This window comes from Amblyraja radiata, chromosome 32 (assembly GCF_010909765.2).
Source record: "Amblyraja radiata isolate CabotCenter1 chromosome 32, sAmbRad1.1.pri, whole genome shotgun sequence".
NCBI classification, from domain to species: Eukaryota; Metazoa; Chordata; class Chondrichthyes; order Rajiformes; family Rajidae; genus Amblyraja; species Amblyraja radiata.
Window position 1 is genome coordinate 29191950 of NC_045987.1, and position 18221 is coordinate 29210170.

General features: G+C 49.4%; 1 protein-coding gene across 1 annotated transcript in view; it reads right to left on the reverse strand.

The window, feature by feature from the left end:
• LOC116991088 overlaps positions 1–18221 on the reverse strand; it is a 65464-nt gene that overhangs the window by 26472 nt on the left and 20771 nt on the right. Inside the window, exons 7-11 of the mRNA XM_033049440.1 lie at positions 12893–13581; positions 6668–6841; positions 4432–4506; positions 3170–3450; positions 2320–2496 (exon numbers count right to left, since the gene is read on the reverse strand). Of these exons, the coding sequence (XP_032905331.1) occupies positions 2320–2496; positions 3170–3450; positions 4432–4506; positions 6668–6841; positions 12893–13581 (1396 nt within the window). The remainder of the gene's footprint in view (positions 1–2319; positions 2497–3169; positions 3451–4431; positions 4507–6667; positions 6842–12892; positions 13582–18221) is intronic.

Here is an 18221-nt window from a genome sequence, read left to right on the forward strand (position 1 = left end):
GAGAGAGGGAGATGGTGAAGGAGAGAGGGAGAGTGAGGGAGAGATTGAGAGGTAGAGAGGTAGCGAGAGAGGGTGAGAGGGAAGGAGCGAGAAATGAGGGAGAGAGGTAGAGGGTGGGAGGGAAGGAGGGAGAGAGAGAGGGAGAGAGACTACCAGGGAGGGAGAGCGAGAGGGAGGGAGGGAGGAGGAGGGGAGGAAGAGAGATTGGGAGAGAGAGAGGAATAGTGAGAGGGAGGGGGAGGTGGAGAGGTACGGGGAAGGGTTGAGGGAGGGCACGGGATTGAGAGGGGGAGAGAGAGAGGGAGATGGAGAGGGGGTAGAGGTAGTGGGAGATGGAGAGAGGGGAGGGAGGAAGAGAGGGAGACGGAGTGTTCACCCAACGTCGGAGTTCCATCTTCCCGGTAGGAGGGCCTATAACATTGGGCCACCGTTGCGGCAACTGGCTGAGGAGGCCTCAAATAGGCCCCACCCTCAGGTGGACTAGGAGGAGAAGGAGGACTTGACTTTTTGGTGCCTTCCCTCACAGTGGAAAGTGTTGATTCTGCTGTTGGGGGGACGTTCATATTGAATTCTATAGGGAGGTTGCACGGCAGTCGGGTCACGACCCATGACCCGTACTGTTGCCACTTTACGCCAACTGGAGTACACGCGATGAACTACAGGTAAGCACTGACCATTGTTTCCAGAGTAGCGGGCCCGTTAAAACCTGCCGAAATGGTCAATTTTTGCGCTGTAAATAATTATGGAAATCGGGATAAGTGTGAGAGACATTTAGCCTACTTCAGAATTCCAAAGGTGAGGAGAAATGACGGTAGATAGAAGCGAGAGCTGAAGGGACAACAACAGCCAAAGTGCTTGGCGAACATTGGTCGTTTGCTCACTGCATTTCATCAACAGTAAGGCATTATTTGTGTTTTTTCGTGATTCCTTTGGCATCTAAAAAGTTTCAGAAATGATAAATCTGGCTGTAAAATATTAAAATCGCCCATGGTCTCAAGTGGGTTTATACATAAAAAAGAAAATGCCTCTGAAGCAAAATATATCATTAAAAACATTCTGCTGTGAAGGGACAATATTGACATTGAGCACCATCAGGTCAGACATTTCATAGGGGTGGTGATCGGTGGATGTTAGCGGGGCGCGGGATAGCGTGTCGGCCACGAACATGTCTTTGCCTTTCCGGAAAACGACGTTGAAAGTGAAACGCTGGAGCTGCAGCATCATGCGCTGCAGGCGGGATGAGACAACATGGATCGACTTGTTGAGGATGGTGACAAGCGGCTGGTGATCTGTTTCAATGGTGAATGTGTTGCAGAGTATATAGTCCTTGAATTTGGTGCAGGCAAACACCACGGCCAGTAGCTCCTTCTCGATCTGTGCGTGGTGCTGTTCAGCAGGGGTCATGGTACGGGACGCATAGGAGACTGGCAGTTGCAGGCCGTCATGGAGCTGCAGGCAAGCGGCACCGAGCCTGAACTGAGAGGCGTCGCAGGTGATAATAATGGGGCGTTGCAGGTCAAAAAATTTAAGTGTGGGGTTACTGATCAGCTTGGACTTAAGGATGTCGAAAGCTTTTTGGTGTTGAGGGAACCAAGCCCAGGCCGTATCCTTCTTTATCAAATCCATCAGGGGTGCACTCAGCTCACTGAGGTCGGGGATGAACTTCCCCAGGTAGTTTACCATGCCCAGGAAACGATGCAGGCTGGGCACATCAGTGGGTGATGACATCTCGGAGATGGCAGTCGTTTTCTGTGGGTCGGGTTTCAGCCCCGAGGCTGTGAATACATGTCCAACATATGTGACCTCGGGGACGTGGAATCGGCACTTCTTGGGGTTGAGTTTCAAGTTGATCTTCCGGGACCGGTCTAGGACTTGGCGGAGGTTGAAATCGTGCTCAGCGGCATCCTTACCGTAGACCAGGATGTCGTCAACGATGATGGCACACGGTAGACCGGCAAACAGTTGCTCCATTGTCCGTTGGAACACCTCGCTGGCAGAGTTGATTCCGAATGGCATTTGGAGGAATTTAAATCTGCCGAAGGGGGTGCTGAAAGTTGTCAGGTTGGAGGAATGCTCGTCAAGCGGTATCTGCCAGAAGGAACTCTTGGCATCGAGGACAGAAAAGATTGTGGCCGGGCCAACCTGTGCAGCGACGTCCTCTACTGTTCTCGTGGGGTAGTGCGGGCGTTTGATGGCAAGGTTTAGGTCTTTGGGGTTGATGCAAATGCGTATTTCGCTTTTGTCCTTTTTCGCTGCAACAACCATGGTGGAGACCCACTTGGTGGGTTCGCTGACTGCCTTTAGGATGCCCATTTTTACCATGCTGTGCAGCGTCGATTCTACTTTGTCCCTAATGGCGAAGGAGACACGGTGTGGCGCATGGACCACTGGCTCGACCTTGCGGTTGACGACAATCTTGTAGTTGTAGGGCAGCTTGCCCAGCTCATCATCAAAGCGGTCAGGATATTTAGCCAACGGGTCCATTAGGGCCTGCACCTTGTGGATATCACGGTGGAAGGAGACCAGGCCCAGGTCCTGGCATGCTTGGTTGCCCAACAGGGTAATGCAGTTGGAATCGAGAAGATAGAAAGTGAGGGGCCGAGAGGTGTCCAGTATCTTGCAGCGCAGTTGCCTTTCCCACAGGAACAAGCACCCCTCCCCCGTATGCATGCAAAGTGGAGCGATCAGAAGTAACTTGCTCATTAGTCCTAATCTTTTCGAAGAGGCCTGTTGACATAACATTCGCAACAGCTCCGGTATCTAACTTAGCGGTGAAGGTCGAGTTATTCACAGTTACATGAACTGAAGGGTCTGTTATCACTGCAGGTGCATCCAACACAGAAAAAATGCTGGTCTCCCCCTGAGATGACCCAGATTCAGATACAGGGAAATCGTCGAGATGGTACTGGGAACCGAGCTCACTATCAGTTTGCTCCAAGTTGTTTAACATACGCCTTGGAGCAGCAGGTGGCTTCCCACGGGAACGGCAGGCAGCAGAAAAATGGTTGAGTTTCTTGCAGTAATTGCACGTTTTGCCCAAAGCAGGGCATACATTGTACTGATGAGTGGCAAAGTTACAATTGGGGCACCTTTGCTGGGAACATCCCCCGGGAGCAGTGCCGGACCTCGGGGGTCGTGGCGGGGTAGGGTTCTGTCGAGGGCGGGTAACGCTGGCAAAGTTAATGTCCTGATCAGCCGGTGACACTGCCGTAGTGACGGCTTCGGCTAAACGGCAGGCATGCATAGCCTCGTTGAAAGACAGGTCGGGCTTGCGCAAAAGTTCAGTCCTTAGCTTTTCATCGCGGAGACCGTAAACCAGAAGGTCCCTGGTCAGCTCCTCGGGGGTCAGCGTCTCAAGGCGGCACCGTCTGGCCAGGTGTCGCAGCGCAGCAACATAGTTCTCAGCAGATTCACCAGGGCGCTGACGCCGCTCGAACTGTTTGAAACGTTCTAAAATGCAATTAGTCGGAATGTCGCAAATCGCGGTAAACTTAGCCAATAAACATACCGGGTCCCGAACAGATTCACCCACATCGTAGACGAAGAAGTCTGACCAAGCCATGGCATCGGGACCAGCCAGGTTAAGGAGTAGAGAAGCTTGGACGGCTGGAGTAGCGGCAGGATGAGCGATTGTGACATAGTGGTCGAAGTCATGTTTAAAGACATCCCATCGATGGGCAATGTCTGCATCGAAAACGAGCACATCGGGTTTGCGGCAAGAATTGGCCATAACGAGGAAACAAGGAGGGAGTAACAGAAAACTGGGGCAAAATTAAATAAAAACCGATAAACATGAGGCGCAAGGGGTAAGAGTTTTTTTTGACACCATGTAAAGATTGTCTCGTTTGTCTAACTCTGATTTCTTTCTAGCCCTCCTCAACCTATCCCGTGACCCTGCCATGGGCTCCCCTGCTCAGCGGCTCATGTCTCGCACTACCAGACCACCGATCCCGGTGGCCCAGCGCTCACTCGTCCCCTCTGTCCTCAAGCCCGCTGCTGTTCAGGAGCGCATTGCCCTTAAGCGCGATGTTCAGAAACGCTCCCATGACATGTCCTGCCGCCTCCTGCCGCGCCTTTTCCCCGGTCAAGTTGTCCGCATGCAGACCCCCACCGGTCACTCCCGGCTCGCTACCGTAGTCGCCACTGCTGGGTCGCCTCGGTCCTATCTCGTCGACCATGCAGGAACCATCTACCGCCGGTCCCGCCAACATCTGCGGCTTGTCAATGAGCCGCGACCACCACCAGCAGATCCTTTTGCTCCCCCGCTGAAATTTCAGCCTCCAGGCGATTCTCGGCCCATCGCTCCTCGCATGCCACGGTCTCTACCCTCACAGCTCTATCCATCCGCTCCTCCTCCGGTTCACCCTCCCTCACCTGCCCGCGCGCAGTCCTCTGCGAGTCCCACATCCCCTCGTGCCCTTCTGCCCTTACCTTCTCCGTCCCCGCCCAGCTCACCTGTTCCAGTGCAGCTGTCTGCACCTGTCGCCGTACTGCCTCCACTTGTTCCTGCAGGGAGGGGAGATGGCGAGATGCGAACCCGGTCGGGACGTGTTGTCAAGCCGCCTGTCCGCTATGGCGATTTTGCTTAACCATTTCTGCTCATTTGATTGTCAGCGCATGAAACGTGGTCGCCCTGTCACTACTTTGTTTGTCTTTCGTTTCCAAGGGGAAGGATGTAGATGACATATGCATGTGACCCTTAATATAGTTACCTCATCACTACGAACCACTCCCCATATCACAAGTATAATTACAACCTCCCCACCCACATATTGTAGGTATGTTGCAAAGCCTACCTGAAGCGTCGCTGAAAATCTGTCGCTGCGGGTGTGCGCGATTTTGGCGCCGTTTAGAAGGGGGCGGGTTTAAAACGCGATTTTCTCTAGTCTGTTCCAATCGAAGATGTTCAGCCTAGTTAATTATTAACGAAAAATCGCTGAAAGACCCCGTCGCAAAAGCTATTATTAGTTTTAAAGGCCTTGAATAATAGTTATAGTAGTTTAAAAATCAATCTCTAAACCCGCGACCACCAGCAACCGCAGGGTCTCATAAAGCAGGCAATTGAAGGTAGGCTGTATATTTTTACATTAAAAAGGGCTTCTAAAGATCCCTTTATACAAAGTTTAATATTGCGAGTAGCTCATTTTGGGCCCATTATATCCCGCAGTATTTTTCTCGGCATTTGGGGCACAAATCTACCGCAATGTGAACGTTCTAAACCAGCGCGTTCCACAGGGACCCACTAGAAAGCTGATTTAAAATGGGCATTTATTTACAGCAATTGAACACGAAATTCCTTCCATTTGGTCTATAAATTAATGTAAATGAGATTTAAAAATCATGTTTTATTGTGAATTATTTGTGAATATTATTTGGACATTTAGGCTATTTAAAAATGTTAATCATTTATTAAGAAATGGATAAATGTTTAGATCTAGTAATTGAAGTCTGAAATTAGCTACAATTAGGTAACTAACTAATTATATGCTTTAATTTCAGGTCATCCAAGTAAGATTATTTTATATTTGTTTCAGAATGCTTCAATCTATGATAACTGAAAATTTCATTCAGTTCTCTTAATTTTTAAGAAAGTTATGGGCTTTTAACTGTTCACGATCACAGCTTTTTTGTTATGTCCATAGAAAATCAATAGGGAACAAGATGCTCATTTCCGAGTATGAAAATGGCCATAACTTTTTAATACTTGAGATATGAAAGTGAATTAGGTGTCAAATTAAACTTATTTTTATGCTTTATCTGATGGGATAAATTGCAGACTTGATTTTTAAAATCTCAAAATTTTGTAACATTGCTACATATCGCTCTCTAGTTTCCGTGACAGACCACGTACAGCTAGTGCTCTCTGTAATGCCACAGTATGAATGCAATAAAGAAGTAAAGTCACAGTGTGTCGATAACACTTCTTTACAACGTGCAACCCCCCTATAGTGTATTGTGTCTTTTTTTTCTTTTTTCTTTTATATGGAAATATGGTAATCTAATTTCTTCTCTGTAAAGCACTTTGGCTTCAACGTGATTGGATTTAAAAGTGCTATATAAATAAAAATCACTTACTTACGGAGAAGGAGAGAGGCAGAGAGGGAAAGAAAGAGAGAGAGAGAGAGAGAGAGAGAGAGAGAGAGGGAGAGAGGGGGTGAGGGAGGGAGAGGGAGAGGGGGAAGATAGGGAGATGCTGATAACGAGAGAGAGAAGAGTAAGTGCGTGGATGGAGAGGAGTGTGGGAAACGAGGGAGATCAATGATCTTAGTTTCATTCGGTGAACAATTTTAGAATGGAAACATTCCCGTTTGCCGATCGAGTCCACACCCACCTTCGTTGATACCAGTTTTATGCTATCCTAATTTGCCATCCGTTCCTTAAACACAAAGGGGGGCAGTGTACAAAGGCCAATTAGCCTAGAACCACCGCACGTCCTTGGGATGTGCGAGGAAACCCACGCGGTCAGAGGAGAACATGCATACTCTACAAACACAGAGATGGCATCCGAGGCCAGGATCGAACCCGGGTCTCCGGCTGCGCTGCGAGGCAGCGGCTCTACCGGCTGCGCTGGTGTGCCGCATTGGTCGACGTGGACTCGCTGGGCAGTGGATCTGTGCCCCCCCCCCCCCCCCGCCACCCTCTCCACCTCCACCCCCACCCCCTTCACCTTGTTCGGGATCAGCGTTCGTCATGAGGTTGAGCAGAGGGTTCAGAGTGCCGATGAAAAAGGATAATCGCAGCAGAAGGAGCGAGGTCCAGAGCAGGCTGGCGAGGAATGTGCGTGAGATAAGGCAGCTCCGGAAAGAGGGGACTTCCTCCACGTTCCCGTTGATATGTGGACCTGCAGCGGGACAGAGAACCACCCACGTGAAAACGGGAGACAAGCGGCGCGGTGAAGAGCTCACGGCTCGGGCCTTTCACACGAACTTCCCTTGGCTGCATCGCGCATATTCTCATTTCACAGCGAAATCAAAATGACTTTGACGTAAACTTAGATGCGTTCGTTTGAGTAGAAAGAAGGAACTTTAGATACTAGTTAAAACGCGAAGAGCCACAAAGAGCTGGAGTAACACAAGCAGTCTGGAGGCATCACTGGAGAACATGCTTCGGTGAGGTTTTAGATCGGGACCAGAGTAATGGGTCGGTTTGTAAGTTTGCACACGCGGCCAAGGATGACCATCGCGGCCTACAGGAAGGCTGTCAATGTTTACAGCGGGAGATAGATCAGGTACAGAACCGGTAGTCTGAGGTGATGCACGTTGAGAACTCAAACGTATGGGGTAAATCAACAATTATTGCATGACAACCAAGAATAGGGTGGTGATGACTGGAGAGACAGTGGACAGCTCGGAAAGACGGCAACCGGGGCGGGGCGGGTTGGCAGCCCAAACCGCATCCTCTGAGAGGAGGAGACCCAAATCACGCTACAGTAAATCACATGGAAAACTACCCCCAGGGGTGCCCGAGAGGGGGGGAGGATAAGCACCCCAATTTGACGGATCAAAGGTTAACGACTAATGGCAATGGACAACTAACTATGAGTATCAAATGCAGATGTGGAAAGCAGATGTGGAAAGGCTTGCAAGAAGAGCCGAGGCCTGAAGATTCACCAGACCCGGATGAAATGTTAGGAGGGACAGGAAGTGTCACATCGCACAGGTATTTTACCTGGTGAGACGCAGGAGGAGCCGGGTCCGGAATAACCCCATAGAGCCCGAAGCCTCCAAGTGGCACAACTAGTCCCTCAGAACAGACCTCCGTAGAAGGTTCGAGTCAAATGGCCTCAGGCCTGCAAGACGGCAGTCTGGCATCAGTTCAACGAGGACGTCGACAAGGTGCTAGAAGCAACTGCGAAGGGAGATGTGGACCGAAGGCTGCGGACGATGACGACAATCATCATCAGCCTAGCAGTGGAAAGGTTTGGAGCAGTGGAGAAGAAGCCGGCCAGAACACCATGAACCAACGAGCAACAAAGATCCACAATATCCGGCAGGAGCTGAAGTCCCTCAAGAAGCAGTATAAAGAGGCCAGCAAAGAGCAGCGTCCCCCCTTGGCTGAGCTGCGATCCATCCTGAGGAAGAAGCTGAGAACCCTTCGTAGAGCTGAGTGGCACCGAAGACGCCGGAAGGAAAGAGCCAGGAAGCGAGCATCCTTCATAGCCTCTGAGAAGGAGATCGACCGGCACATCCAGACGACCTACAGTGACCCCGTCAGGCAGCAGGAGCTGGGCCAGTGCAACATCCTGATAAAACCACCTCCACCCAACAAGGAGTTTGATAGTAGAGAGCCACTCCTGAAAGAGGTCCAGGACGTTGTGAAGAGAGCAAGATCTGGCTCAGCCCCTGGCCCGAGCAGAGTCCCCTACAGGGTCTACAAGAACTGTCACTTGTTACTGAAACGACTGTGGAAGATCCTGAAAGTCATCTGGAGGAGAGGAAAAGTGGCGCAGCAGTGGCGATTCGCTGAAGGAGTCTGGATCCCATAGGAGGAAGATTCCAAGAAGATCGATCAGTTCAGGATCATCTCCTTGCTAAGCGTTGAAGGCAAGATCTTCTTCAGCATAGTGGCGAGGCGGCTGACCAACTTCCTCTCCTGCAATGGCTACATCGACAGCTCAGTGCAAAAGGGAGGCTTGTCTGGAGTGGCGGGGTGTCTGGAGCACAAGAGAGTGGCGACCCAGCTCATCAGAGAAGCCAGGGAGAACGAGGGAGACCTGACAGTGCTCTGGCTTGACCTGGCCAACGCCTACGGCTCCATCCCGCACAAGTTGATCCAGACAGTTATGGCCAAGCATCATGTGCCGGGCCAAGTGGCAGACCTCATCCTGGACTATTACAACCAGTTCAGCATGAGAGTCTCATCAGGGTCAGTAACATCAGAGTGGCACAGGCTGGAGGTTGGGATCATCACAGGCTGTACCATCTCTGTGATCTTGTTGCCTTGGCGATGAACATGATCGTCAAGTCTGCTGAGCCAGAGTGCTGGGGCCCTTGGACCAAGTTAGGAATGTGCCAACCACCAATCAGAGCCTTCATGGACGACCTGACTGTCACCGCTGAGTCAGTGCCAGGAGGCAGGTGGATCCTGCAGGGGTTGGAGAAACTGATTGGATGGGCAAGGATGAGGTTTAAGCCTGGAAAATCAAGGTCACTGGTGCTGAAGAAGGGCAAAGTCATGGACAGGTTCCGCTTCAGCATCGAAGGGACACCAATCCCAACTGTCTCCGAAAGGCCAGTGAAGAGTCTTGGCAAGGTGTTTAACAGCAGCCTGAAGGATACAGCATCTGTCCAGGCAACCTGTCAGGAGCTGGAGAGATGGTTGAGAGTAGTGGACCGGTCGAGGCTTCCCGGCAAGTTCAAGGCATGGATTTACCAGCATGGTATCCTGCCAAGGATACTCTGGCCACTGCTTGTCTACGAAGTCCCAATATCCATAGTAGAGAGATTGGAGAGGAAAGTCAGCAGCTTTCTCAGAAGGTGACTGGGACTGCCCAAGAGCCTTAACAGCATCACCCTTTTACGGAAATAACACCAAGCTCCAGCTGCCCCTGAAGTACCTGGAGGAGGAGTTTAAGGTGACTCGGGCCAGAGAGGTGATGCTTTACAGGGACTCCAGTGACCCCAAGGTGGCTCAAGCAGGGGTGGAGGTGAAAACTGGGAGGAAGTGGAGAGCCGGCGAAGCCGTGCTGCAAGCAGAGTCCCGGATACGCCACAGAGTCCTGGTGGGAGCAGTGACTCGGGGAAGAGCTGGCCTGGGAATCTTCTCATCTCCCCAGTTTGACAAGGCCAAGGGAAAGGAGAGGCGCAGGCTGGTCCAGGAGGAAGTGAGGGCAGTGGTGGAGGAGGAGAGGTCTACCAGAGCAGTTGGATTGAGGCAGCAGGGAGCCTGGACAAGGTGGGAGCAGGCCATGGACTGAAAAGTCACATGGACTGAGCTCTGGCAGGCTGAACCACAGCGCATCAAGTTCCTGGTCCAGGCAGTGTATGATGTCCTGCCCAGCCCATCGAACCTCTTCATCTGGGGCAAAGCGGAATCTCCAGATTGCCCGCAATGCTCAGGCAAGGGGACGTTGGAACACATCCTGAGCTGTTGCCCAAAGCCTCTTAGGCAGGGCCGGTACACATGGCGTCACGACCAGGTTCTCAAACCCATTGCAGAAGCCATCAGCATGGGAATCAGCAGCTGTAGACGAGAACGCCCCACCACCCAGATGATTACCTTCGTGAAAGCCGGAGTGCAGCTGCCGAGAACCACAGCAGCCAGGAATCCGTCAGGAATCCTGGCAACTGCGCAGGACTGGCAGCTTTCCGTAGACCTGGTGAAACAGCTGAAGTTCCCACAGCACATTGCCACGACCACCCTGAGGCCAGATATCCTCCTGGTCTCAGAGGCGACCATAAACATCGTCTTGTTAGAACTGACAGTGCCGTGGGAGGACCGTCTGGAGGAGGCCCACGAGAGGAAGATGGCCAAATATGAAGAACTGGTCATAGACTGCCGTAAGCAGGGCTGGAAGGCAAGGTGTATGCCCATCGAGGTTGGCTGCAGAGGTTTTGCAGGGCAATCACTCTACAAAGCCTTGAGTGCACTGGGCATAAACGGAGTGGCGAGGAGAAAGGGCCATCAAGAACACCACAGAAGCAGCGGAGAAGGCCTCGAGATGGCTCTGGATCAGGAGAGGAGGTCCATGGGGAGGAGCGAATGCCACCTGAATACAAGTCGTGGTCTGATCAACCACGGCTGGGTCGCCTAGGTGAGGGTGTCTGATGTTGAAAGACCCGCAACACCCAATGACCCCGGGTTACATCACTGATGATGTGTTCAGGAGCATCTATCGATGTATTTGTATCAATCACAGCATTGATGTTTCAGAATATTTGAGTCTTGGTTCATAAATCCCCGAAAGTGGCAACTTAAGTTAATAGAGTGGTAAAGACAGCATGGGGTATGCTTGCATTCATAGGTCTGGGAATTCGGTTTAAGAGTCAGGAAGTCACGTCGGGTTTTTATAAGGCTTTGATCAGACCACATGAGGAGTGTTGCGAGCAGTTTCTGTAGACCCATTACAGGAATAGTGCAGCACAGGTTTACCAGGATGATGTCTGGATTGGAGGGCGCTATAACGTATAAGATCTTGGAAAATCTTGGATTTCTTTTTACTGTAGCGCTGAAGGTTGTGGGGATGATAGAAGTATAGAAAATGATGAGAAACATAGATTGGACAACCAGAAAGCCGTGCAGATAACATTTCTGTTCCACCGTCATTCCTGCTAGGACCCCTTTCCAGTCTACCTTGGCCAGCTCCTCTCTCATACCTTCATAATCCAACTGCATCACTGACACTTCCGATTTAACCTTCTCCTTCTCAAATTGCAGATGAAAACTAATCATATTATGGAGGTAGTGATCATAATATGATTAGTTTTCATCTGCAATTTGAGAAGGAGAAGATTAAATCGGAATTGTCAGTAATGCAGTTGACCAAAGGGGAATGTCATCTGAGGAAAGGTTGAAAAGACTAGGCTTGTATTCACTGGAGTTTACAAGGATGAGGGGGATTCTTATAGAAACATATAAAATTATAAAAGGACTGGCCAGGCTAGATGCAGGTAAAATGCTCCCAATGTTGGGCGAGTCCAGAACCAGGGGCCACAGTCTTAGAATAAAGGGGTGGCCATTTAGGACTGAGGTGAGAAAAAACTTATTGACCCAGAGAGTTGTGAATTTGTGGAATTCCCTGCCACGGGGGGCAGTGGAGGACAAATCACTGGATGGATTTAAGAGAGAGTTAGATAGAGCTCTAGGGGCTAGTGGAATCGAGGGATATGGGGAGAAAGCAGGTATGGGTTATTGATTGGGGACGATCAGCCATGATCACAATCGATGGCGGTGCTGGCTTGCAGGGCCGAATAGCCTCCTCCTGCACCTATTTACTATGTTTCTGTTTCATGGGGGGATACGATGAAGTCGCGGCAAGTAGAAATAATTTCAGTGGGACAGAAGCAGGCAGAAACAATGGGTCTGCAAGAACAATTGTGTTTATGGATTTTGGGGAGATGGTAAAACCGGGCCGTGGGGGGCTGGGAAATGATAACGTTGGAGGCTGTGGAAGGTCGGAAGTAATAAAATTGGAATGTTTTGTGAGATTATGGTTTGGTGCTCATCTGTGGGATCAAGGTCCAAGGATAAGTAAGAGGAGGTGTCCAAGAGCTGGCGCCTGGCTTAAGTGCGGTAGACGTCAGCACGTCAGACTGCCATGACACATCCTTTGTTAGAAATGAAAAGCTCCAATGAAGATAGAAGGCCGTTCGGGGGAGTCCTAGAGGAGGGTACCGGTGGAGCCGAGAGACGTGGTCATCACTGGGCGGTGAGGACTCCTTACATTAGAAAAAGGCACGGAGGCGGAGGTGACAGAAGAAAAACTCTACATCGTGGAGAACTCATTGATGTGGGGGCGGAGGGGAACAAAGATGAGGCCTCTGTTGAGGTCAGACCGTTCCGTATCGGAAAGGGGCAGGTCAGGGGGATGGGTGAAAACATGACAAGGGTGTGGGTTGGGGTCAGAGGAGGGCCGGAGAGTAGAGGGAGATTAAGGCGAGGTCCTGTGGCGGGGTGGGGTAGTCAGCATAGGAAAGGGGAAGATGAAAGGGAGAAAGTTACATGGAGAGTTCTAAAGGGATATGGGCCAAATGCGGACCAATGGGATTCTGTTAGGTTGTGTAACTTAGTCGGCAGGGACGGGTTGTGCTGAGGTGCTGGATTCCGTTCTGCGTGACTCTGTGACTCTAATTCAGAGTTTGTAAGGTGAGTGGCGGATTGGACGAGGGCAGGAAGTGGTGTAAAGTTACGTGTCGGAATGAATTCCTGGAAGGAAAGTGAGACAACTTCGTACCTTCTGTCCCGTTGTGCTGGAGATTATCTGCGGCAGGCGGCTGTTCACGTCCATCACCCGATGTACCCTCAGTCTCCACCGCCCCCTCACTCCTTTGTTCCATCTCTTCCCTTCGCCCTTCAGGATACCATTCTCTCTTGAATTCGTCACTCACCTCCCCATTCTTTTCATCCGCCTCTTTCCTCCACTCTCCCTGCCCTCCTGCCACCCCACCCTTCCCCGCTCCCATCTCTCCCTCTGTCTCTCCTCTTCTCCTTTTCATCACTCCCCTCCACTCGCCCTCTGTTTCTACCTGTCCCTCTTTCTCTCCCCTCTCCCATCTCTTATCTCCCTTCATAACTTCCCTACACTCTCCCTTCTGCCCCTCCCACCCGCTGCTCCCCGCTTTATTCTCGCTGTCCGTCCCCATCCTACAGTTTTGCTCCTTCTCTTCCCCATTTCTCGTATCTCCCTCTGTCCCTCCACTCCAATCACCCTTCTCGCCCTCCATCTCTCCCCTCCCCTGTCCCACAGCAGCATCCGCCAGATTTCTCCCCTCTTCCCTTTCCCACATCATTCCTGCCTCTCCCTCAATCTGCTCCCTCCTGTCATTCCTGTTTCCCTCCATCTGATCCACTGCCAGTGTAGAATCCCCCTGGTGAGTGGTCTCGATCGCATGGTCCATGAGTCGATCCTTTTCACAGTTCACCCTGGGTGGTAAAAGAACTGGTATAAATGTCATGAGGCCAGGATTTCAGTGACCGACAAGGATATCCCTGTGCATTGTGACAAAGTATTGTCAGTAAATGGGGAAGTGGGCACCAAAGAGATTCACCAGTATGTTACCTGGGATTGTGAGCTGGAGTTAGTTTGGAGAGACCATTTGCCTTTGGAGTGTAATCGGCTGAGGGGTGACATTTCTGAAGTGTACACGATCATTAGGACCATAGTTAAAGTGTACGCTCACAGACTTTTACCCCAGGAGAGATAGTTGCAAAACAAGAGAACACTGCCTTAAGGTGTGGGGGAAGTGTTTAAGAGAGACCTCAGTGCCAACTTTTTCACAGTGGAACGTCCTACCTAGAATGAGCAGCCTGAAGAAGCAAAATAAGCAGATAAAATTACGACTTTTAAAAAGACATTTTGAAAGATATATGGACAGTAAGGGTTTAGAAGGGTGTGAACAAAATGGGACCAGCTGATTACGCTAACGTGGCCGGCAATGAAAGGAGGGCCGAATGGCCCATTTCCACGCTCTGTAACTCTGCAACTAACTGTACCATATAACCATATAACCATATAACAATTACAGCACGGAAACAGGCCATCTCGCCCCTACAAGTCCGTGCCGAACATCTTTTTTCCCTTAGTCCCACCTGCCTGCACTCATACCATAACCCTCCATTCCCTTCTCATCCATATGCCTATCCAATTTATTTTTAAATGATACCAACGAACCTGCCTCCACCACTTCCACTGGAAGCTCATTCCACACCGCTACCATTCTCTGAGTAAAGAAGTTCCCCCTCATGTTACCCCTAAACTTCTGTCCCTTAATTCTGAAGTCATGTCCTACGATTCGTGTCCTATTGATAACTGTCCTTTATTCTCATATATCGCTGCATCTCACTCCCGGGCACCTGGTATTTGTGATATGCTCCCTACACGGAGTTCCCTCCATTAGATATCTGGGTGCAACTAATGGAATACCCTAGGTCGGCGAGAAGCCACACCACAACAAGATTGCTGCGGTTGCGGGCAATGAGGACGTCTGTCAAAATATACAGCGGGATAGAGGTCAGCTAATGAAATGGACTGGAGTTTAACCGAGCAAGTGCGAGGTGTTGTACGTAGGAAGTTGCATTGAATGGAAATGTAAACAGTTCATGCGAAGACATTTCACAGCATTGATGTACAGAGGGATCCTGGTGCCCATGACCATAGCTCCCTATACGCGGCAGCACAAGTCATTAGAGTGAGGAACAAGGTGGGTGGCATTCTCGCCTTCTTTGGTCGGATCATTAAATGGCAGAATCAAGAAGTCATGATGCAGCTCTATAAAATTTGGTTATGCCGCATATGGAGTATTGCGTGCAGTTCTGGTCACCCAATGACAGGAATGATGTGAAGGTTTTCGGGAAGATTCTCCATAACTTCATCAGCACGCTGTCTATATTTGGGTGTATTAGCCACAAGGAAAATTAAAGAAACATTGACTCTTTTCGCTGGAATTATGAAAGTTCAGAGGAACTATACTTTCCCGGGGTGAAAATGTCAAACACAAGAGATCATAGCTTTATGGTGAGAAGGACGAATTTTAGAGGAGATGTGCGATGCAGGTGTTTTGCACATGGGGGGTGGCTGCCAGGGGGTGTGATGGGGTGAGGTTGCATTTAAGAATCTGTAGAAAGGCAGGTGGGTGTGCAGGAAATGGATGGTTACGGATTATTCACAGGCAGATTACAATAGTTTATCTTGGCACCATGTTCGCCATGGAGATTGTGAGCTGAACATGTGTTGCTACATGAACATGTGATGCTACATTTATGGAGATATGGACCTGGACCTTAAGTTCGCGCCTTGTGATAATATTGTTACGTGTCTTGGTGTCAGTCGGAAACCTCCCCACTCTTTTAAATTAAGAACCAAGATATATTGTTTAAATGTAGGAGGGGGAATGTTTCAGGGAAACTTGAGGGGTTATTTTTTTTAAATGTAGAGCAAGGGTGTCAAACTCATTTTCGGTCACGGGCCGGATTGGGCAAAATGCAACTTCATACGGGCCTGATCAGTTGAGCACACGCGAATGCACACGCGCACGCTCCCACTCCCACAGCTTTTGTTGCCTTCAATTTTTCAACCTGCTCTCATTTGCTATAACTACAAGGTGTATCACTTTATGAATTTTGTTTCTTATGAAGAAGATTGCCTTTTAGGATTGGCATTAAGTTACAGTGGTAGGCTATAAGAAAGTTGTGATGAGAGAGAGAAAAAACGAGGCTAAGATTGTTTTGGGAGCCACGCCATTACCATTAATAAACCATTTGAAATCGAACATTAGCAGAAACAAATGTAGGCCGAACAAAACAAACCTGACCGCCCCTCCATCCTCATTGGCCACAACTGACTGCCCAGAGGGCGGTCCCTTCTCCTATTGGGCCTGTCTAGTGCCAGTCACGTTCTCGCCTCGTTTGGACCCCCCCCCCCCAGGTAGATCGGATGGTCAAGAAGGCTTTTGGCATATTGGCCTTCATCAGCCAGAGCATTAAGTATAGAAGTTGGAGGTAATATTGCTGTTGTATAAGATGTTAGTGAGGCTGCATTTGGCGTATTGTGGGCATTTGGCGTATCTGGGCACAATGTTGTCAAGCTCGAAAGGGTGCAGAGAAAATGTACAAGGACATTGCCAGGACTAGAGGGTCTGAGCTACAGGGAGAGATTGAGTAGGCTGGGACTCTATCCCTTGGAGCACAGGAGGATGAGGGGAGATCTTATAGAGGTATATAAGATCAGGAGAGGAATAGATCAGTTAGATGCACAGATTATCTTGCCCAGAGTGCTAAAATCGAGGATCAGAGTACATAGATTTAAGGTGAAGGGAAAAGGGGTGGATGTATGGAACAAGCTGCCAGGGGAGGTAGCTGAGGCAGGGACTATCTCAACATTTAAGAAACAGTGAGACAGGTACAAGGATAGGACAGGTTGAGAAGCATATGGACCTAATGTGGGCAGGAGGGACTAGTGTAGCTGGGATATGTTGGCCGGTGTGGGAAAGTTGGGCAGAAGGGTCTGTCTCCACACTGTATCACTGTATGGACTCTATGTATCTATGACTATGATTCTCTTTAAAATCTCTTTTCTACCTGCAAGTATGGAATTATATTCTGTATGTCCCCTCTTGCTTTATCTATTGTACTTGAATTTTTTTTTTTTTTAAATCTTTTTATTTGAATTTCACAGCAATTTGCATACATACAATGATAACAGACAGTGACAGTCAAGGCATAATTGTTCAACAGTATGTAAGCGACCCTCAAAGCCCTTACCCTTACCCACCTTCAACCCACCCGAATCAGGTCGGAACCAAACGGGGACAAACAACACTCACATACGTACACATCCACACAAATATGGTAAGATAAACGAAACAAAAAGTACTAAAAATATATATATATTTTTTAAAAAGGGTCACTAATAACAGTAAATAAGTAAGTAATTAAATAAATAAGTGTGGGGAGGGGAGGGAGGGGTTAAGGGGAGAACAGCTGCAGTAGAGCAGAACAATGGTGGAGAGCACTCAGTCCTCTTCCGAGTCCGGGGTCAAGTTGAGAGAGTTAACAAGTTCCAAGAAAGGGTTCCATGTATCTAGGAATGTCTTGGTAGAGCCTTTGAGAGAGAACCTAAGTTTTTCAAGCTTTAAATTGTAAAGCACCTCCTTAATCCAGCGGGCGTGTGTCGGGGGACAGGTGAGCCTCCAGTTAAGCAAGATCAGTCTCCGGGCTAACAAGGTTGTAAAAGCTAGGACCCGTTTCACAGCAACAGAGAGGTTGGTGTTGGGAGGGGTACCGAAAATGGCTGACAGTGGGGTTGGAGGAATAGTCTGGCCGTAGGCTCTGCTTATCAAGTCGAAAGCACTCCTCCAAAAGGCTGCTAGCTTAGGGCAAGACCAAAACATATGGCTATGGTTGGCAGGAGATTGATTACATCTGTTGCAGGTGTCTCTAACAGCGGGTAAATTCTAGATAATCTTGCATTTGTGTAGTGGACTTTGTGAAGGACTTTGCATTGGATTAGGCCATGACGGGCACATATGGAGGAAGAATGGATCAAATCCAAGGCAGAGTCCCATTGCTGGTCTGTTAGTTTCGTATTCAGCTCACCCTCCCACGCAGCTTTTAATGAGGTATGAGGTTTCAATATAACCGACCCTAACAAGCTATACAAAACAGAGATGCATTTCTTCCGGTTGGGATCTAGAGCTAAGATGGTATCGGTCAGGGTTTCAGGGGGGCGATTTGGAAAATGGGGGAATGTCTTCTTCACAAAATCCCTAATCTGGAAAAAACGAAAAAGGTGGGAGTTTGGGAGGCTATAGTTGGACAAGAGCTCCGCAAATATCGAAAAGATACCATCCTTGCATAGGTTTTCGATACTACTGATACCGTTGCTATGCCAGGTTTTGAATGCGTGGTCTGTACTTGAAGGTTTAAAGATGTGGTTTTTAAGCAGTGGGGTCAAGATGGAAGGGCCTTGTAAACCGAAGTTTTTCCTGAGTTGACTCCATATCTTGAGCAAGAGGGACGCAATTGGGCCTGCACCCACAGATGTTATAGGAAGGGGAAGTTGGGAG